The 21,563-nt window shown below is 44.5% G+C and overlaps 2 protein-coding genes across 8 annotated transcripts; both read right to left on the reverse strand.

Moving 5' to 3' along the window:
* Nucleotides 1-26: 26 nt before the first annotated feature.
* LOC118505021 (protein abrupt-like) lies at nt 27-12,370 on the reverse strand. 6 transcript variants are annotated; one of them, XM_036040223.1, is made up of 6 exons: nt 12,223-12,370; nt 10,595-11,792; nt 10,423-10,512; nt 10,117-10,215; nt 9,966-10,019; nt 27-2,148 (listed from the first exon to the last, which is right to left on the reverse strand). In XM_036040223.1, exons 2-6 carry the CDS (start codon nt 11,628-11,630, stop codon nt 1,763-1,765), a joined length of 1,665 nt encoding a protein of 554 aa, XP_035896116.1. In that variant the 5' UTR covers nt 11,631-11,792; nt 12,223-12,370; the 3' UTR covers nt 27-1,762. The 6 variants fall into 6 exon arrangements, with proteins under 6 accessions (XP_035896116.1, XP_035896105.1, XP_035896126.1 ...); XM_036040212.1 differs by having other exon boundaries at nt 10,393-10,512; XM_036040233.1 differs by lacking the exon at nt 27-2,148 and adding an exon at nt 2,644-3,249 and having other exon boundaries at nt 10,393-10,512.
* Nucleotides 12,371-12,748: 378 nt separating this feature from the next.
* Nucleotides 12,749-16,943, reverse strand: LOC118505036 (serine hydroxymethyltransferase, cytosolic). Of its 2 annotated transcripts, none has more exons than XM_036040275.1 (3): nt 16,169-16,943; nt 14,073-14,272; nt 12,749-13,997 (listed from the first exon to the last, which is right to left on the reverse strand). In XM_036040275.1, the coding sequence occupies exons 1-3, from the start codon at nt 16,385-16,387 to the stop codon at nt 12,794-12,796; spliced, it is 1,623 nt and encodes a 540-aa protein (XP_035896168.1). In that variant the 5' UTR covers nt 16,388-16,943; the 3' UTR covers nt 12,749-12,793. The 2 variants fall into 2 exon arrangements, with proteins under 2 accessions (XP_035896168.1, XP_035896178.1); XM_036040285.1 differs by lacking the exon at nt 16,169-16,943 and adding an exon at nt 14,354-14,753.
* Between the last annotated feature and the right edge of the window lie 4,620 nt (nt 16,944-21,563).

Genomic DNA, 21,563 nt, shown 5'->3' on the forward strand with positions numbered 1-21,563 from the left:
CAGACGAAACAGAAAAACAAATCCGATTGTGTGTAAATTTTATTTAGAATTTTATTTATTTACGTACTTATGCATTAGTTACAATTACCGGTGCACAGTTTGAAAGATAGCACGAAGTTAATTCGCCTGGCTAACGTAAATTGTGACACCACGGAGCAAAAGCGTTTACAACTAAGGAGTAATTAAAACCATTCGCTTACATTTAAAGTGATCTTTCTGCTGTTCCCTTACTTTAACTGCTTGCTTTTAAAATGTGTCTTTTGGTTCATTGTTGTTTTTTTGTTCTTCTTAAAATTTATTGCGAGCTATATAGACTAAGCAGATAAGAAAGTGCTTTTTCTTTGTGAAATCAAACATTTGAAGAATTAAAAAAAAAAGATGGATTTTGTACAATTGAGTCTATGAGTACAAATGTATGAGCACTTAAACGACGGGGGAGCATTTTCTTTTCTTCTCTCGTCTAATATTTACTATAATTTTCATTCCTCAATCAATCTCGATTAAATTTGTTGGTTCTCGTGGGGGGGGGGGGGGGGGATTTTTTGTGTTTTGTTGCTGCGTACTCGTCTTACTTATTTTTTACAGATCTGCTGTGATCGGCTAACAGACGCGGCATTAAATTATCCTTCCTTATCAGTAATTACCTTTGCAAACGTTACAAAGTCACAGGTTGCTGGTAGATGTATTGGTTCAGTTTACTTGCTTGTTGGTCTTGGGATTAAAACTAGGGTATATAATTAGCTAAGCACACTCGTACACACTCGTTCCTCGTGTTTGGTAATCGGTAAACTTTGCTTTCTTGCGCAGGATATTACAGAGAGGAGTTTTCAGTTGATATTGTAAAATCTTCCATCTTTCTTTTGTAGGTTAAGATGGGAACGGTTCCAGCTGACGTTTATTGTGACGTGATCAGATGATATTGTAATCGAAGCCGGCCTGTCAGCGCTCGGGCTAAGTGCTATACCTTCCCTGTCCTGACATACTTTTACAATATCAACTGAAAAACATTGTGTCGTTGTATGCAGTACTGATTATGAAACAAATTGCTCTATATGAAGCTAATAGCTACTACTAACGGAAAGAAAAAAAAAACACTACGAAACAAATCATGCCTCGAGCGGCAAACCACTTCTTACAGCACTACTTAGAGAAGGCGAACCCTTCACATGGGTCCATACATGCTATTGCTTTTCTTGTCTGTTCAAATAGATATATATCCTCATGTTTCTTTGAGCTGTTGTGGTGTGCTATGTTTCTGCTTGTAGTTGACGTTTGTTCATTCATTCGAGAAGTTGATGGTGGCGGGCTTACTTAAAAAAAAACTCGACTTATTTCACATCATATTGAGCAGCTACTTAAATGCAGTGGATCATTTAACCATTTTGAAAATAGTCTACAGTACCGATCCTCTGATCGATCTTACAATACCCTACGCTATTATAACTGGTAAAAAGTCGATTGATACTACAAAAAAAAAGTTTAACGGAAGCTTTTAAAATCAATTTTACTAAACGTGGATGGGATCGCTCGCGGCAAAACCCATGCACTGTTAAAATTATAATTATTGCATTAAGAAAAGGAAAACTATTAACAATTTTACGCCAATGATTTTTCACCAAAACAAAAAAAACCACCGTATTTAGCTGTACAATCTCTGTGTGTCTGTTCTGCCAAAATTACTACCATTTTGCTGCTGATGGCACTTCGTCGTCGGCTTTCGTACCGTGACCACCACCACCACCCCCCGCGCCGTCCTCCCTGCTTACGCATCTTCCGTGGACGGTGGCCGTGTCTTGATGCGCGGCATTGACGGTCTGGCCGCTTGCCGTTTCTGTGCCGCCACCGGGGAACGTTGCTGCTGGGCGGCAGCAGGGGTCTTGGCAGCGGCAGTGGCGCTGCCACCGTCGCCGGTTTCGATCGCACCGCCGGCCGTACTCTGGCCCCGGTGGTACTTGGACTTGTGCGTCGACAGGGACCATTTGGTTTTGAACCGTGCGTCGCACATCGCGCACACGTACGAGTCCTGCATCGCGAAATGTTTCGCCTGCCGGTGGCGCTTCATCGCGTTCATCGAGCAGAAGGTACGGCGGCATTCCGGGCACTTGTGCAGCATTTTTTCCGAGACGAGCTCGATTTTTTCCATCCTTACTGGAAGTGGAAAGAGTGAACAGAATATTTGTTGCAATGATTTGTACGTTTGGTGTGCCACCGATGAGGGAACAGTTCAGTAAATATATAACCCAGGTAACCCAATTTCTTCTTCTTCTTCTTCTTCTTTGGCATAACGACCGCTTAGATCACGTCTACCGTTGCTGGCTTACTAGACTTAATGATACCGGCATTGTTGGAGAGTCAGTCCTCGCTATGGGCGAACGTGACCCCGATGGGATTTGAACCCCGGTCGTGCCTTACAAAGACCGTCCGCTCAGCTAGTTCATATACATATAGCCCCCTCCCGACGAGTATTTGGTCCTACCTCCTCTAAAGACATTACAGTGGTCGCCGGATGCGCCGTTCGATTTCATTCATACCATTTGCTTGAAGATTAGTGACCAACCATAAACCCCAAAAGGGAGAACCCAAACAACCCCCCCATTCTGTTAGAAAGTTTCGAATGGAATCGAAATAAATTGCGAGAAGACGCAACGTTCAATGTATTCTTTATTGTTGGTTGAGTATATACATGTACAAATACTGCTATTTTCGAGCGCTTCAAGGCAAACTACTCTTTGGAAGTTCGCACCATAAAAAAAGAGAAGTTAAAGCCAACAAAAAAACGAAACGCAACACATGTGAAGAAGCGAAAATGAGACATATCCTTAACACGACTATAGGACTAGTAAGGAAGCGAGTTTTCATTGCCCGAAACATTATCTTCGCCATCTTAACTTATCCGCTTAATCGTAGCCATCTTGATCATTTAGATTAAACAAAAAACAAAAAGGTTAAAATAAATAATATCGAAACAGATCCAAAACGAAACGCAACAATGTCCTCTACCACGGCACTATCCTTCGCCGGTTCCTTCCGCCGCCCTACTACTAACTTCATCCCGCGGTTGCTTCGATTCGTGCGTGATGCGCACGTGCTCGCGCAAGCTGTACTTGTTTTTGAACTGTTTGTTGCAGTGCTCGCACCGTTTCGGTTCGAGGCGGCTATGCTGCGTGCGCACATGTCGCCAAAGATTGCTCGCCGTGATGAGCAACCGACAAACTTTACATCGCGCCCACTTGTTTTGGCTAACAATATCTAAAAGTAGACAGAGGAGAGAAATTAAAAACAGAGGAGAAAAAGCTTTTTTAAGGTAGCGGGATGGGAGTAACACTGGACGGCGGGTCGCCCTCTCTTTCTCTCTCTCTCTCTTTCATTTAAGCACAATCTTCAAATTATAGGAAAAACGAAAGTCTATATAGCTGGTATTGCCTACAAAATTTAAACAAACCCCTGATAACTAGCAGATCGATTAGTCCCAATTCGGTGAAGAACGTATATTCGAGAGGACTTCCGAAGTTCAAACAGACAGACTAGATGCTCACAAGTGTGGCAGATGATCTTGAAGAAGATCGCAGAGCAGTAGAACACCTCTTAAGTAAGTCTCGACATGGATATTAAAGCCACATATGAGAGCAATTATTTCATCTGAAACCTCGATCAAGCTTACCAGGATTTCTAGGAATGACATGTCTGTATAAAGGTGGATAGAACCCTCCCGGGACTTTCTGGTCTAGCAGCAAGTATTTGGCCCAGGGCGATTGGCTGGGGCCTAGAGCGGACCATCTCCAAGGCCTTGCGGATGTAGAATCTTCGTAGATCATCTGCTGTAAGTCTATCAAGATCCTGGATTTAGATTTAAAGTTTGAGGCTGACCAAAGGACCAAGGGCAAGCGTTACAAAATCTCATAATGCGAAGTTGTCCAACCTGGTTTGAAGTGCCCACTCGAAACGCCCGTCCCGGTGGACGAAACCTAACCAATTTTAAACCTTTTTTCCAGAACAAAATTCTACCATACATTTCCCCAGGAAGCTTAGATTAGGATTTCGAATTCGGTTGCGTGGGGGAAAAGAAAAAGAAGCTATACGGACCTGCGGATAAAACTTTGATAAAACTGGTACAGAAATAAGTTTATTGTGTTACGGTGTCTCTCGCTGCAAAGTTCACAATACATACAAAGCAAACGAATACGAACAGTGTGTTAGTGTAAATCAGATCCAGGGTAAACCTCGAAACACTGACCGGTTGGTAGAGAAAGCATGGTACGCGGGGAAGGTGTGCTAGTGCTCGTTCAGTGCACCAAGACAGCACAGCGGACCTCACGTCAGATTGGTGCACAAACAGCGTGTGTCAAGCGGGGTGTGTGTATAACAACTAATTGAAACAATCGAAGTCATTTAAAGGTTATCAAAGCAGGGGTACAGTACGTCTGCTGATCCGACACGGTGCGAGTTTAAAAGTACTGCGAGACTCCAGCATTCGGTCGTTTGCCTTTAATGCATCAAAAGTCGTAAATCGACCCCTCCGCTAGTAGCAAAGGACGGACGCTAGAAATAATGGAACAAACACATCCTGAGGTTGTCATCAGGGATGTGAAAGATCATGCCCGCCATTTCTAGTCTATAGACAAGTCTTCCCTACGGGGAAACCGGGTCATGTCGTTTGAAGACCGGTGTCGCTGTCCTCTCTGCTAGTGTCTAGCTCCACGCATCCATAAGGATTCCCTTGATATCGTGTGGGAGCCTAACATGGAGTCTCGCATCCTTTCCCTACACGCATCCATGTGAATATCCGGAATACCTTACACACTAAATGGACACTTAATCCGACTGCCGGTTAGCAAAGTGTATGCCCTCACAACGTTCAAAACATGTTAATTAGAATGTTTGCTTAGATTTAATTACACACTATACAGACACGCACACACACACAAACACTTCTTCTCTTCCCTTTTCGCCATTTTGTTTAATTACGAAACGGGGGAGACAAAAACGAGCCTAATGTTCTTAGTTAATCTACACTGGCGGGTGTCGCTTCCCGTGTAGTGTGTTTCACCTTTAAATGATTTTTGTTAAAACTCGTTAAAATAATAAAAAAAATACCTTACGACATAATGACAATGAATCTATGGTTCCCCCACATTAATTTCAGCGAGAAACGTTTGCTAAAAGCGGCGTTGGTCAACATGAGCAGTTTTGTTTTCCAATAAACCAAGCAGATGGTGTAATTCTAGGTACTAAAAGTTGTTAGACGAAACTAAAGCTCAATAATTCAATTGCGGCTGATTTGGGTGATTTTCAAAACGGCAGAACTGGGTATCAACTCCCGTCTGACCGGTTACGACTAACATCAAGTAAAACCGAAACTGGATGGGCAGACTAAAGTATCTCTCTTTCTTTCTCTTTATATATATATATATCTCTCTCTCACTCGAGATTGTAGTGTGCCTAAAAGAAGAATCTTAATGAACAAACATTATTCGCTCGGTACAAGTAAGTACAAACTTGACGGGGTTTGTTTTTTTATGTTATATAAAATTGTCCAAAATTAAAGCGAATATGAAACAAATCATTTAAACACATCTGATCTTGCATATTTAAAGCTAATATGAGCTGTGGCTGCATTACGTCAAGTAGTGAGCGCGGTGGCATTTTCCCCAAATCCATCACCACCACCAGTCGCCGTAGACTCAATGGTGGCAAATATAATGCTTTTTTTTTTGTTTAATGCATTAAATCAATTAAAACGGATATTGCAACTTAAAATAGAAACGCACATTAAGGTCGCTTGGGGGGTGGACATCCCAACGGATCCCACCAACACCGTTTGATTGCAACAAGCACAAGCGATCGGACACGCTGGATTCTACTACAAGCGTTAACTTAAATCAAACGAAAAAGAAAAAAAAATCCTTCTTACAATCTATACGCCACAATAGATGGGTGCATTGAACCCTTCCCCCCCCCCCCCCCCTATCATACGTCGCTACGTACGCGTGCGGTGTTGGTGTGTGTGTGTATCGCCTAAAACTTTGTTCCTTTTTGTTGTATATACAATACCTGAATACAGTATATAGAGAATTACAAATGGGGGGGGGGGGCTTCGATGAGCGATCCCCCCCCCACCGCTCCCCGCTTTTCTTTACTACCACCATCGTTTACGACCCATCGGGTGGCATCGAACCCATTTTACGGTATGATTTTCTCGTGCTTCAGCTTCATGTGGCGCTTGAGATTGGCCGTGCGTGACAAGATCGCACCGCAGATCGTGCATTTCGTGAGGCCCCTGTGTATATGCTGATGCATCGTGAGCGATTTCCAGGCGGCGAAGCTTTTGTCGCAATCTTTGCACTTGTATTTTTTGGGTTTCATTTTTTGCTCAAACACTTCTGCAAGAGAGAAGAGAGGGAAAAAAATTTGTCATAAGAGAAGCTGCGTTTTTATATTGGGGTTGTTTTTTTTTAATGCTTTTTTTTTCGTTATAAAAGAAGGGTGGGGGGTCTATTTGGCGTTCCAAAGTCGGCACAACGCGCATGCCGGGAGGAGAATGACGTTCGCATAAAGTAATGTTGTTGCTGCTTTAATCCTTTAGCTTTAGCAATGTGTGTGTGTGTGTGTTGGCCATATGATCACAACGATATGGATAACCACAACAAAAACCACGCCCACACGCGGCTATGTTTCCGGCATAAAACAATAGTTGCATGAGGGCAAACTAATTGGCAGCTCTAGCGTTTAATGGGGCGCCCATTCTCTGCGTTCCCTTTTTTTGTGGAGAAGTGTTCGAGCAAAAGATTGAGAAACAAAAGCGGGGGGGAAAATTTAAGCTATTTTAAGGTTAAGAATAATTTTAAAAAATTATATGCCAACTAGTGAAGCGTTTCCTGCAGCAGACGTACCGTTTAAGATGGTTGTGAATAGACCTCTTGATTTTCATAAGCTTTTTTGACCCCGGTGGTAGAGGTGACAACGGTGCCGGTCTTCAGGAGGGCAGGACCGTTGTTCAAATCCCATCCGGATCACCTCCCCGTACGCAGGACTGATTAGACAACTTCGGGTAAAATCAAGTCACGGAAAGCCATACATTGGCAGGCCCTCTCGATAAGCTCTCTTGACTTCTTGGAGATGATGGCGGCATCTCTTAAATGATTTTTAAGCCGTATATGACAGTATAGCCAGGGACTAAAACTATACGACGCCATGAGCTCTCGTGGAATCCTGATCAAGCTTATCAGGCTACCAGGTGAAGGTGAAGGCTACCTCCAAAGGGCCTGGCGCCAGGGAGATGGACTTGCCTGTCTCCTTTTCAATATGGGCACTAAGAGAGCGAGCCATCCGTGGTCCGAAGGTGGAATCGTCGGGGACCATTTTCAATAAGTCAATTTAGATCCTACGCATACTCTGATGACATAGGACATAATTGGTTTGAGGCTCTCCTATGTAGCAGAAGCTCACCGAGCATCCCTCCAAGGGTCTGCACTGGGAAGATGTGCTTGTCTGGGAAGATGTGCTCTTCCACTTCTGGCGCTAGTAAGGGTCGTTTCGAAGACACTCGGAAGTGAGATCTTCAGAAGGGTCACATTTTTTAAGTCCATCCAGAATTCTTACACCCTGAAGCTCACACCAAAGGATCGAGAGAGCGGCACTAAATTCTTGGATTGGAGTTAAGTGCGAACTTGCACCAACGACAATTGGGCAGCACAGAAAATGTATCGTTTCAGTACTCACATACGCCTCTGAGAGATGGACTCTGTCCAAAACAGGGATTGAGCGGAAGATGCTCAGAAGGGTTATTGGCCCCCGTATGTGTGGCAGGAGAATGATCACACCATCGTGCAGCAAATTACGCTCTCCAGGCGGCCAGTGGGCTGTCATGAGAATGATACTCAGCCCATAAAGTACTTTAAAGCCGTCCACACGGACAGAGGAGGCGTTAGGTAGGCCCAAACTGAGATGAGGAGTGATGGCCGTCGATGCGTCCGCCAGTACGGCCTGGGATAGTCGATCGCAAGCAGGCAACTTTCCCGTGTAATTTAATTGTATCACATAACTTAATTATTTGTTTGTTTCAAAATGAATTCCATCGTTACAAATTCCCCCCAGAAAGGGAAACTCAGCCCTAAAATTACCTAACGTTGTATATATAAACAGTGCAGTATTACCACAATTTTCTATTAGCCAACAGTAAATAAATGCTAAATAAAAGAAAAAAAAACCATTTCCGTGCTAGTAAACAGAATGCAACATTTATTTTGTTTGTTCTGAACCTTATAAGAAAATAAAAAACAACAGCGTCCGATATCGTCGAAGGTATAAAGCCAAGCAAGGAACTGCTTGGTGTGGCACAGCTTTGGTTACTACCTTATCTTATCAATCGATTACGGTAGTACCGATATTGGTTGTCACAAAAAAAGCATGATATAAAATAGTGTTTTCTTCTTCGCACTTCGTTTTTTTGTTTGTTTTCACACACCCAACACACAGCAAATAGTGCCATCGTTTTTTTGAAAACAGCAGTAGATTTAATCTAACCTACTATATAAACAATACTTGCTTCTATTGCCCTTTCGCTTCTATTGCCAAACAATATGATGCGCTCCTAACACCCTGTGTTACACACACACGCGCGCGCCGGGAAACGGCTCGGTAAAGCTGTCGAAACTACTCCGATTTCATGTGCTTAAAGTTGAACCGGGCATCCAGCTTCAGCGTCACCTGGTGGATTTTGTTCAGGTGTATGCGCATGTCGTAGCTGCGCGAGAAAGAGCGCAAGCAAACCGGACACTTCGTTTTCCCCGAGTGCAAATCCTTATGCAGTGTCAAGGACATCGGGTGCTTGAAGCCCTTCCAACAGATACTGCACCGGAAGCGAAGTTCTGTGTCTGGAAGTTTAGAGATACAAGAGAAGAAGAGAAGTGGATAGATAGAGGAATGGTGGGCAGAGAACGGAGACAGACGGAGAGAGAGAGAGAGCGAGAGAGCTGCTTTAGGCGAGAGCGTACAGTGAAAAAGCGCGGACGACGGCCGGACGACAGTTATCAAGCAAAGGTGTGTGTGGCTTTTCTGCTTTATCAACTAAATTTTACAACAAAATGGAATTAAAACAAAAAAAAAGAAGCAATAGAACAAACATAACATGCTAAAAGAAAAAGAAACATTCAATGAATGATTAAGCCATGTTAAGTAAAGTAATAGAAAAAAAGCAAACAAACCCATATGAGTTGAAAAAATGGACATGAAACAAAGATGAACAAGGAAAACAAAACAACAAAGTTTAACGGCCATATCATGTACATGGATACATAATACATATAGTAAGTTAATGTAAAAACAAAGTGCCATATCAAAACTCTCGTCTCTCAAGTTCTTCAACCACCAACCGTTACCGTATTATCGGATCATTTACAAGGTTTCGCAGGCCAATTCAACGTTCTAATATTTAGCCTCGTTTTTCCCTTCTCCACACACAAATCTGAACAAAGCGTAATTTAGCTAACGTTGCGGATGAGCCTTGCAGCCTTCAGTCTGAATTAATGCGGACCGAACCTCAATCATAAAAGACGCTGAAAAGATTTCTTCACAGTGCAATCGAAACATCTTTTCAATAAGGGTTTAAACTTTTGCTGCTCGCAGCTCAACCCGTTAGCGATTTGGAACTCGCCAGACACAGGGCAATTCCTTGAATACAATTGCAAAATATCCCTCACTTTTTGATGCCCAAATTTCCTTTCAATACCCCACTCCCCACCTCTTCCCTCACCCCCCTTCCCCCTACCGGATGAATTGTGAAACAGTAGCAACCACAGCAAATGAAATCATTCGGCTTTCTTGTCGAGTGCAGTGTGCTGCGGTGGTCGCCGCACACACACACGGAAATTGAAATACTTAATTGCAATATTCCCCCGAAGAAAAGAAAACAACAAAACGAAACAACAACAAAAAGGAATGTAAAGGCCAATGAAACTGTATCATACCTTGCAAAATGTTCGATTTCGTCTGCTCGTCGGTTGATCCTTGGAAAATACGACCTACAGCGAACAAAAACAGGTAGGTGAAAGGAACATAAAATAAAAAACTCCCCCGATTGTCGACCGAAAGCGGCTCCAGGGCCACCACCCTACTTACTCATATCCATCTCCGATCCTTCGATCTCAATATTATCCTGCGCCATATCTTCGTCATCGTCCTTCTCTTCAATGTTTTCCGACACGAGTTCGTAGCTTTCTGTAAGGGATAAGAAAAGCGTTACTTATTTGTTGATGCAGGTTTGCGTGCGTGACAAACAGATGAGTTAAGGCAAGGGAGGATCGAAAATGGCTAGTTGATAGAAGAGACATTTGCGATTCTATTCGTCTCTTGCCTAGGGTGGAATAAAATTTTAGCAATTATGACATCGTCTACCTTGCAGGAACGTATTGTTTGTGCCGTTACCGGGATTGAGCGGCTCGCCGACGCTGATAAACTCCGGTATTTCCATCTTGAGTGTAGTACCAGACGTTTGACCGTTTTCTGTATATTGCTCTACAAAAAGGGAATTGGGGAGATTATAAAATTTTAACCATTTGAAAGTAAGAAAATTCATTCACTATTTTTTTTTCCTAACCATGTTCCTGTTCCTCTCGCGCATCCTTGGTAGTGATGGTGTAGGTGTCCGTCTCGTACAGTTCATTGTCGCCCGACTGTCCCGTGCTCGTCGTCGTAACCGTTACCGTAGACCCGGACTGAACCGATGAGTTCGGTTGCGTGGCGATAATCTGCTGTGCCTTTACCTTTTTCTTTCTCGGCTGTACGACATTGTCCACGACTTCCTGTAGGGTGGTGGCTTGGGTAGTTTGGTGCTGGGGTTGCGTTTGCGATGTGGTCGTTTGCTGTTGGGGCTGCTGCTGGGTTTGCTGCGCCTGTTGCACGGCTACCTGCTGGACCTGTACTTGAACCTGCTGCTGCTGCTGCTGTTGTTGCTGCTGTTGTGCTGCCGTCTGTACCTGTATTTTGGCGATCGTTGGCTGCTGCTGTTGCTGCGCCATTGGCACAGTGACGGTTGACGCGGTCAGGGCCGGCATTTCGGGTGGCGATTGTTTGATCAGTGGTTTGGTGATGATCGGTGCCGTCTGGATCTGCGCCTGTACAAGCTTCGGTTGATGGACTATGGTCGAGTTTGATGGCAAGGTAAGGTAGAGCGAGTCCGTCGTCGTGATCGTGGCCGACTTGTCCAGCACCGCCTGGCTCTGGATCAGCTGTTGCGCGATCGCGGACGTGGTTGAGCTGGCCGGCTGGCGCGTATCGGCCGTATTGTCCGTCAGCCCCCGGATCGCCAGCACCTCCGCCGTGTGCAGAAACGAGGGCAGCTGTTCCTGCGGCACGCTCACTTCGCCCTGGTACATAAACTCCACCAGCGACATCAGGTCATTGTAGCGCACGTTTTTGAAAATAATGACGGGGTGCTGGCACGGGTTCTCCTTGAACACGTCCTTGAAGTAGGGACTGCAGGCCGAGAGCAGTATTTTGTGTGCGCGTATCTTGCGCCCCTCGCAGCACAACGTCACATCGACAAAGTCTTCCTCGTAGCGCAGCGAATCGAACGCTCCGGCGATGTAGGACGTGTAATTGTTCCACCGGAGGGAAAACTGTTGCGGGTTCATGGTGCCGTACGGTTCGGGGGGGGGCCCTCCGTCGGCCAAACGGGACACTAGAACGCTGTATCACACTCGGCCACCACTATTTTCATACGCCGTTGTTATGCGAAACGCTGGGTAACGTTTTTATAGATTTTTTTTTATTTTATTTTACTCCACCTGCAACATCTACAAAATGGTGAACGCGACGGGTTACCGTGGGAAGGAGCGAGACGGCAACAGCCAGCGAGCGAGCGAGCGAGGAAGATAAGAGAAATAATCAAAAAGAAATATATTAGTGCGCGTGTTTACGCTGGGTGTTGAGCGATAGTATTTGCTTTTTCACAATTTAGCCACATCCGCTCAACTGTTTGCAAGCGTTTTGCTAACACGCGCCGAGTGCAAACACTGCAAACAATACGGCGGAGCTGGGCAGCCAGGCAGATTTGCAAGCTGCAACAATGGCTCACGAAATATGCGAGGGAAATGGATGAACGATATCGCCAGCCAACTCTGGCGGACACCAGAAATCAATTGATTGCGAGGTGAGTGTACCACGGACTGCAGCAACTTTAACTTAAACTCACAAACACGATGCAGCGGAACATATTGCACTTACTACGAGTTAAATTTTACAGCGTCAGCAGGATTTTTAGCGCGGTTTTGTTCCGAAGACGCTATTCCGACCTCCCCCACCGAAGCGTATTCTTGTACAGCTCTTCTTCGCGTTCTTCTTTTCGAGGGTAAAAGAAGCAAAAGAAAATCTCCTCGTTTGACACTGCATGTCATATAGCGTCACCTACAGCTGTGACAGCTGCCCAAGGTTTATAGATGGAATTTAAATTTTGACAGTTGGAACGATGTAAAGCGAGCGTTCGTCTACCGGTCGGCCGGGATTTGTATTGTATTTTGTATAAAAAAATAATTTCAATAATTTTCGACCTTTTTCCTCGCACTACCCGGTGCTCTATATTGCAATTCCAGGCCAGGCGATAATCGCATACCAACGAACAAAGAACAAAACACACAATAAGCTTTTAATAACAAACAGCAAAATGTGATAAGATAATCGTCACAAACAGGGCAACAAACAACGACAACAACAAAATAACACCAAAACCCAAAATAACATTTTTACTCAGTTGTTGCGTGTGTGTGTGTAGTTTTATAAAAACTACTTTATTGTTTGTTTAGAAATCCTCATAGCCCGGCAGAGGGAATTGTTCGCTGTACTGTTCCACCTCCTTGCGCAAGCTTTGCACCTTGGCGCTAAAGGTGGCGTCCTCGTGTATGACACGCTTGAAGTCAACCAGCTTCGGTCCGGATACGGTGGCGATGTCCTTCGACAGGCGCAAACCACGATCGATAAAGTCCACCACCTGCTGCATGTCCTGCTCGAGCAGTCCGCGCGTTGTAAGTGCCGGCGTACCGAGCCGAATTCCGGACGGGTTCAGTGCGGACTTGTCTCCCGGTACGGTGTTTTTGTTGCACGCGATCGAAATTTCCTCCAGGATGTATTCGGCCCGCGCACCCGTAATGCCGACCGGGCGCAGATCAACCAGCACCAAATGCACATCCGTACCGCCGGTCGCCACCGAGTACCCTTTCGCAAGCAGTCCGGCGCAGAGGGCGCGAGCATTCTTGATGACCTGCTCCTGGTACGCACGGAATTCGGGCGTCTTGGCCTGCATCATGCACGTCGCAATACCGGCGATCGCATGATTGTGGGGTCCACCCTGCAACCCAGGAAACACAGCCTGGTTGACGCGCGACTCCAGATCGTACATCACCTTCTCCCCGTTCGCTTTCACGCTACGCACACCCTTCCGGAAGAAGATAACACCGGCCCGCGGACCGCGCAACGTCTTGTGCGTCGTCGTGCTGACGACGTCCGCGTACTCGAACGGTGACGGTATAACGCCGGCGGCTACCAAACCGGAAATGTGTGCCATATCGGCGAACAGATACGCACCGTTCTGGTTCGCAATTTCCCGGAAACGTTTGTAATCCAGACAGCGGGAGTAGCACGAGATACCGGCAATGATTACCTTCGGCTTGAACAGGCGTGCCGTTTCCTCCATCTTGTCGTAATCGATCAGCCCGGTCACGGGATCGACCTTGTACGGCATGCTTTCGAAGAAGATCGAGGTGGCGGAAATTTTCTTCGTCTGCGTCATGAAGCCGTGCGTCAGATGGCCACCGTCCGGCAGATCGAGACCCATGATGCGACCGTGCGGTTCAATCAGCGCGGTGTACACGGCAAAGTTGGCCGGCGAGCCGGAATACGGTTGAACGTTGCAGCCCCACTGCTCCGGGTCCAGTCGGTACGCTTCCAGGGCACGCTTCTGGGCGAGCAGTTCGATCTCGTCAATAAATTCATTACCTCCGTAATATCTGCGGAAGCAACCGGTGAATTATATAAGCTTGTTGAAGATATTGGAAAGTCACCCGCTTGGAAGTCACCCTTACCTTTGACCGGGCAAACCTTCCGAGTATTTGTTATGCAAACAGGAGCTTAGGCACTGCAACACGGACAGGGAGGTGAAATTTTCACTGGCAATCATCTCAAGTCCTCGCGTCTGGCGCTTCTTCTCCTTCCGTATCAGATCCATCAGCTCCGGATCCTGATCCCATAGGTTCTCGTGAAGCAGTTTTGCATTTCCAGCCATCTAGTACAATTTAAAAAAAAAATACAAAATCGGTTTAATGTTCCACAAACACTATTTCCCTATAAGCTGGAATATATTTACGGAAGTTTTAGCGACGTGTTTGCTCATTTTGATTGGTGATTGGAAGGGTGCGTAAAGGCAACACTTTCGATTTCGGCGACAGCAACTGAGCAAAACTGTTAAACGATCTTAATTGCACAACTTGGCGCAAAACCGTACTACCAATAAAGCGGGGTCTAGTGTGTGGGAACCGATCCTAACGACTGATTGATGAAGATCACCAGTACAATTTATAAGCTCTTACCAACCGCGCGCTCCCAATCGAAGCACGCAGGAAACGATCTGATTAAATCACGATCTTGGCCCATTCGTACCATTCGAGAATGCCGGGATAGAGACAGATAGGGACGGTGGTGCGTTGGGTGGACCAATGTCAGCCGCACAGGGATGGGCGGCAAAACGGGAGGGAGGGAGAGAGTTTACAACAAAAAATAATACGTTTGTTGTGAAGAGGATCTGGCTGATCATGGCGTCGACGGTCATACTCTTATCTATGTTTGAATTATAGCGAGTGCCCTAACTACCGCACGCTACTCCGCCGTACGTCCCCAGGTTAGTCGTCAGGGGCTGGCCGATAGTACGCTCCGTCAGAATGTACTCAGTGGCGATTCTTCAAGAACACGCCTTTTTACTAGGCGAACTTGACGTCACGCGCGAGGTTCTTTTGCGAAGTCTAGAAGAAAATGAAACCTTGGAATGAAGTTGTACCGAATGGAGGTTAGAGTTGTTTACCGCGTGCGAGAAAGTGTTTAGAGTTTTTTTTTTCTTCCCCAAACGTTAATTACAAACAACGCACCAAACTCGTAGCAACACACGCGGATGCATTGAAGTTGGTCGATCACTCGTCTTATCGCGTGTTTTGCGTGCGAAGGAACCTTTGAGTAATCAGCAAAGAAAATAAATATTTAGTGCTGGTAAACTTATCCTGGGTTAAACGAAAGCGCACCTCTTTTGTTGCTTACCGAGGCGGCAGTTAGTTACGTTGCGTGTATACACTTCCAAGTTCGAGTAGGGATATTGAGTCCTTCCCCGATTTTTTTGGGCGAATTGAAGAAATCAGCTTCCTGTTCTTCTCCTTCTTTGATAGTGACAACCTCCAGAGGTCCTGGGGGACCTGCCATTTCTGGCTTCCATCTGCCCGTACCTTGCCCTGGGTAAAATTAAGCCACAGAAAGCCAGAAATGGCAGGCCGAGACCTCTCGAGGTGTAGTGCCAACGAAGAAGAAGAAGAATATTCGGAGTTTTACCCGCCCACAGATGGGATTCGATACCCGTCCTTCCGTGTAAAAGAACGGTGTCTATACATCACGGCCCCGGATAAACCTTTTAGAGTACAGTACGGCCAAGTACTGCTTCATCTTGACTCAACGACCTGCTAAGGTCATTTGCTGCCATCTAATGTCCTGCTAGACTTATTGATACTACGTAGTTGGGTCGTCAGTCCTCACTACGGGGGATGGAATTCGATCGTCGGGTTCTGTCGTGTGCAGATCCGGTACCGCTATCTGCTCGACCACTGGACAATCCAAGAACCACGGAACAGATCTACATTGACGAACGGCAGTAGATTTTAATTACACACAGCCTTAACTTTCTTAGACCTGCTAGCCATAATTGATTAGCCCAGTCCGGTTGATAGATGATGTTGAGTAAACAGTGAAGGCCATGACGGTGTATACCCGACCTCGCATGTATGGCCGATCACCGATCAGATTTGGCAAACACGTGGTAAATCTGTATCGAACAACGATTTCTGGAACAATGTCGATCACACGTTGGGGGACCGTACACGCTTACAAATTTACACCTAGGTTGCTAGGAAGGGGATCGACTTACCTTTGGGGCAGATTTTGGCGACGACGAGCTGAACCTGATCTGATCGTAACACACTCTAGCGACAAGTGACGGCGAACCGGTATCGGAAGTGCTGGATGCTGGAGAACAATGCCTGGACAGTTGGGCAAGCAGCGATCCCCGCGCTCGCGTAATTGTTGACAACCGTTGCACGCCAAACATTGGTGCGAGCGAGACATATCCTCTCAGTGCGTTTGCCATCCTGCTTAATATCGGTTGCGTGAGATAACTTCCCTTTTGAGCGCTCTCTTGACGCTTGCCAAAACGCACACACTGACACACCCCTACACTGTATCCACCGTGCGAAATAGAGGTGCCGAGGGGACAGAACCGACCGCACCGCCGCGCTGCTGCTCCGTAAACCACCCGGGTAACAAGGTTTGCGTGAATGGCGCTGTTTGTGGCCTTCTTACGCTGCTGTCAGATGTTTTCTGCACTGCATCGTTACGCACCGCGGCAAGTCGGTCCGACACCGCCAATCGTCTATCATGGTTGTCATCCGCCGAAACCGTGCCTTACCGGCGGTGGCATGGCTAGGGGTTATCAGCTCAGCGCGATTGGGGAAGCTGCACCCCGGTTTGGAGCGTGATAACCTGCGGGTAAGCTTGAGCTTTTGTTGTATACGCGCCACTGGAATGTGTATCTGGACGAGGGAGGGTTTTTTTGTTTTGTTTTGGGACACGAAAATCACCAACAAATTCCGTATCAAGACCTTCGACTACGGAAGAATGTGACGCATTTTACATACATTGAAACCTCTGCTACGTACACCATCGCAGATTCCTACACCGCGGTGAACGTAGCTGTTGTGTGTTTGTGTGCCGGATAGCGTTTACATCCGGTCTGGTTGAGTTCGAGTTGTTGTTGAACTGCGACCGGTCCCACTATGGGATGATTTGTAGCCAAACCGTGATTTTTATTTTATTTTTAAATGATGTTCCTTTTCCCCAATAGAGTATCTTCTTCTTCTTTTTGTCGAGGTATTACCACGGTACCACATAGGAATCCAAACTTAGGCTTTCCTTAGTTACTCCGTGGTTGAGGCTTATTACCACTACCCCTAGTGATTTATGGACCGGCTGCTGAGGCCATATGTCCTGATGTTCTATGGTTGTTACAATTGTTCTGTTCTGTTTTTCCGTCTCTCGGTTGTGGGAAGGTTCGTGTTTTGCTTTATGACGTTCTTGTGTGCGTGACTGTTCTTTGCATTTATATCACAGGATTGAGCGGTTGTGATTTCGATTTATGTTTCATGTAGCTATGTAATTCAGAACTTTATCCTATTGTCTTTTATGAATTTGATTATTTTAATCAATCCTAATGAGTCTTTTCTTTTCCATGTTTTTTTGAACGCTACTTCGTTGATGTGGGTTGTTTTTCTTCGTTCTAAGGCATATCTTTCGCAATGGAAGACCCTATGCTTGGCCGTGTCCGGCACATTACATGTACCGCATAGGCCGTTGTCCACTACCCTCATTTTGTGTAACCAGTAGTTACTGTGATCGTGTCCCGATATTAATCTGTTGATCATTTTTATGCCATGAGCTGGTAGTTTTAGTCGGTGATGCCACATTCTTTTCTCCATTCGAGTTTGATACTCCGCAAAAGTTTTGCCTTTGTGCTGGCTTATTTCTTTATACCACGTGTTAGCTTCCTCCTTTGCCTTGTTTTCGAAAATTGTTAGCGCGTCTTTGAGCGGTATTTTATTGTTTATGGTGTTGTTGCTTGTAATCCCTTCCTTAGCAAGCCTGTCCGCTACCTCGTTTCCCTCAATACCAACGTGGCTGGGGATCCACTGTATTCTGAGGTTCACTTTTATGCCATTGTTCAAGATTTCCGACACTATATCGTCCGTGTAAAGTTCCTCCAAGGCTCCTTTGATAATGAGGCATGCCGCGCGACTATCAGTGAAAATAATTGGGCCATCTAATCGTTCCTTGATCACAAAGTCTAGAGCAAGTTTTATAGCGTACAGTTCTGTTGAGCATATGGACATAGGATTTTTCAGTCTATAGGATTGGTTTAGTAGTACTTGGCTGCCACTGATGATGTATATTCCTATACCGCAGTTTTCGTCTATCTTACTCCCATCTGTGTAGACTTGTATGGATGTGGGGGTGGTAATTGTGGTGTTAATCAAGTCAAGACTTAGCTGACGTGCTGTTGTGGGGTTATAGCGTTGTTTGCAGTTTTCTAAACCGGGTATTGAGGTGGATATCTTTATGGTACTACTACTTTGGATAGTATTATTGAATTGGTATGTGACTATGGATTGTAGAGTTTCATTGAAGTTTAGGTAGTTTTTTTCTATTTCTGATAGTCTGACGGTTCGACGATGATTTAGCTTGGAAAATAGGGCTTTGTTAGGTGCGGAATATGCTATTGTTTTTGCTATTTGTTTGCATACGAGATATTTGGCTCGAATGTGGAAAGGTCTTTCTGCTGCTATGGCATGGAGCGTGTTGAGCGGCGTTGATCTAGTGCATCCGGTTATTCTTCTTAAGGATTGATTTAATGTGATGTTAACCCTGCGAAGTTTGTTCTTGTTTGCATTGAGGCTAAATCCTATCCCATATTCTATAGTACCTCGTACTATGGCTCGATGTACTTGCATGGCCTTTTCTGGGTTGACGTGGTTAGAATTGTTGCAAATAGTTTTAATCGGGTTTAGTCTGTTTGTTGTTTTGGCGATTTGATTGTCAAGATGCTTGTTGAATTTTAATTTGTCGTCAATCGTTAAGCCCAGGAATTTGTGTTCTTTCGTTTGCTCTATCACTTCGCCATCTACATTTACTCTGATACTGAACTTGCTGTTAGGGAAGGTCATTACTTTTGATTTGGCACTGTTGATTTCTAGATTGAGCTGGCTGAGGCGCTCTTTTAGCCATGTGATGCTTCTTTGCAACGCTGTTTCAACTGCTTTTGGTGTTATTCCGGTTTCAATAATTGCAAAGTCATCCGCATACTGCAATAATCTGATCTTACTGTTGTTTAGTTCATGGCAGCTGCTCGTGTAGATGTTAAAGAGAGTTGGTGAAAGCACATCACCTTGTGGAAGACCGTTACTAACAATCCGTTTGATTGTTTCTTTTCCCACTGTTACTTCTAGGCTTCTGTTATTCAGAAAACTTGCAACCCATGCAATATCCTCTTCAGATATCATGTCAAGTCTGAGAATTTCAAGAAGTTCCTGGGTGAGTACGCTGTTGTAAGCGTTTTTAACATCTATAAAGACTACTCCCGTGTATTTTCTTTTTGCATTGTTGTGAAGAATTTTATGAACCAGGAGGTTTACAACAGTCATCGTGGATCTATGTCTTCGGAAGCCAAATGTGGTTTCCGGAAGGATATTAAATTGCTCCAGGTGCTGTGTTATATTTTGCAGGACTGCTGAATTGACTATTTTAACCAATGTACACAGAAGTGCTATAGGCCTATAATTTTCTACACAGTTTGTGTCTTTTCCAATTTTGCCAATTGCTACTATCTTGATTTTTTTCAGTTTTTTCGGTACCCTTCCATTTTGGTACATGTTATTCAGTTCTTTGATCAGTACCAGAACCACTTCATCATTCAGCAATTTCAGGGCTTTGTATGATATACCATCAGTACCAGGTGTTGTGTTTTTTTTATTGGCTAATATTTTTTTCCATTTCTCCAAATTCAAGATTTCGATGTCTGAAATGAATTGTGGAGCGTACTGCCATCTTGGCCTTTTCGGGCTGCTGAAGTTTAACTTTAGGAATTTTTTCGCATTTTCCGTACTTTCGGCTATTATATTAATGCCGTTATTGTTGATTGGTTTTCCATGACATTTGTTCACAAGGTCCCACAGTTCTTTGCTAGTGCTGTCCGAGTTGACCTTATCTAACCATTTTTCAAAGTTTTTCTTCTTCTCCACTTTTTTTAGGAACTTGAATTTAGCTAGGTCCTTTTTGGATTGAATCAAGTTTTCTATACTACGGTTGCGATTAAAATTTCTTCGAGCTTCGTTCTTTTTTTCCCAAGCCCTTTGGAGCTCTTTACTCCACCAGCTTTTTGGTGTGTATTCAATGGATTTGGTGTTTTGTTTCATGATTTTCTGGAGGGTATTTTTAAGGCTATCTATGGTGGTATTTTCGGTACTACTTATATCACAGATTTGTTGTTCTACTCTTACCATATTTATCACAGATCTTGTTTGTACTTTGGTAGGCTTTTTTAAGGCTATGTGAATTATTCTGTGTCCGCTGTTGCCAATGTGTTGGTTTGTGACCTTACGTTCGACATCTAGAACCATATTAGGTGTAACGATGGTTAGGTCAATGGCAGTATTTTTTTTATTTACATCAGGGTTTATAAAGGTATGTTCCTTACTATGCACCAGTACCAAATCGCTGCTATTAACTTCTTCCAGCGTGATTCTTCCCCTCATGTCACAGAAGTGGTTGCCCCACGCTGTGTGATGGGCGTTGAAATCACCCGTTATTATGGCTTTTGTGTTGTTGACCGTACGAAGTAGCAGCTTGAAATATTTGGCGAATATGTGTTTAGGTGTGGTGGGTTTCACATAGGTGCTGATTACCATTATATTCAGCCCTTTTAGTTTGATACCAGTAGATTGCATGTGTTCGTTCTTAGGGTGTACCTGTACGCTTTCTACTCGATATTTTTTATGTACAAAGATGCTACAACCACCATAGCCATCTTCTCTGTTTTGGTAAAAATGATTGTAATTATTTATTCTTGTTTTGCTTGCAGTGTGATCCACTAGCCAAGTTTCTTGCAGGCAGATCACATCAATGTTTTCGTTGCTTAAGATGTGCTTCAGCTCGTCTATGTTGTTTAGTAGTCCTTGTATGTTTGTTTGTGTTACTTTGATGTTGGTTTGTGCAGCCATTTTAATAGTAGAGTGTATCTTATACTATTTCTCTGAATCGTTTGGCTGCATACTCCTTTCTTTGTTCTTTTGTCATTGCTTTGAATGGTATATTTTCTTCATTATTTTGTGTGTTATTAATGTTATTCATAACTCCTGAGTTGGTCGAGGGGGCTATGTTTGTGGATGAGATGTTATCTTCGTCATCTGATGTGTTGATGATGATCGTTTTCGTCATGGGTGGTGTATTAATTGTTTCCTTTTCTGTGTTGTTTTTTTCTGTACTTTCTGTGCTATTTTTAGTTTTTGTATTATTATTTTCTGTTATTTTATTATTATTTTCATTATTGTTTGCTGTAATTTCTTTGTTTTCTTCGTTGTTGTGATCATTAGGTGCGGTTTGGGTGTTTTTCTTATTGGCTGTGTATGTGGCGTAGTCTACGGTGGTATACTTCCTAGGGATGACAGGAGCAATGTTCCTGCGGATGACTCTTGCTTCGCGCATTGTTACTCTCTTTT

The sequence above is a fragment of the Anopheles stephensi genome, chromosome X (genome assembly GCF_013141755.1).
Source record: "Anopheles stephensi strain Indian chromosome X, UCI_ANSTEP_V1.0, whole genome shotgun sequence".
Taxonomy (NCBI): Eukaryota; Metazoa; Arthropoda; class Insecta; order Diptera; family Culicidae; genus Anopheles; species Anopheles stephensi.

Bases quoted from the DNA above. Each gene is read 5' to 3' on its own strand.
- LOC118505021 (XM_036040212.1), bottom strand. From the start codon at position 11,630: ATGAACCCGCAACAGTTTTCCCTCCGGTGGAACAATTACACGTCCTAC. The intron at 10,513-10,594 runs GTTAGGAAAAAA...CCCTTTTTGTAG, and splicing joins GCGAGAGGAACAGGAACATG to AGCAATATACAGAAAACGGT. The intron at 10,020-10,116 runs GTAAGTAGGGTG...TGTTCGCTGTAG, and splicing joins AGGATCGGAGATGGATATGA to GTCGTATTTTCCAAGGATCA.
- LOC118505036 (XM_036040275.1), bottom strand. From the start codon at position 16,387: ATGGCAAACGCACTGAGAGGATATGTCTCGCTCGCACCAATGTTTGGC. The intron at 14,273-16,168 runs GTAAGTCGATCC...AAATTGTACTAG, and splicing joins CGCCAAAATCTGCCCCAAAG to ATGGCTGGAAATGCAAAACT. The intron at 13,998-14,072 runs GTAAGGGTGACT...TTGCTTCCGCAG, and splicing joins GAAGGTTTGCCCGGTCAAAG to ATATTACGGAGGTAATGAAT.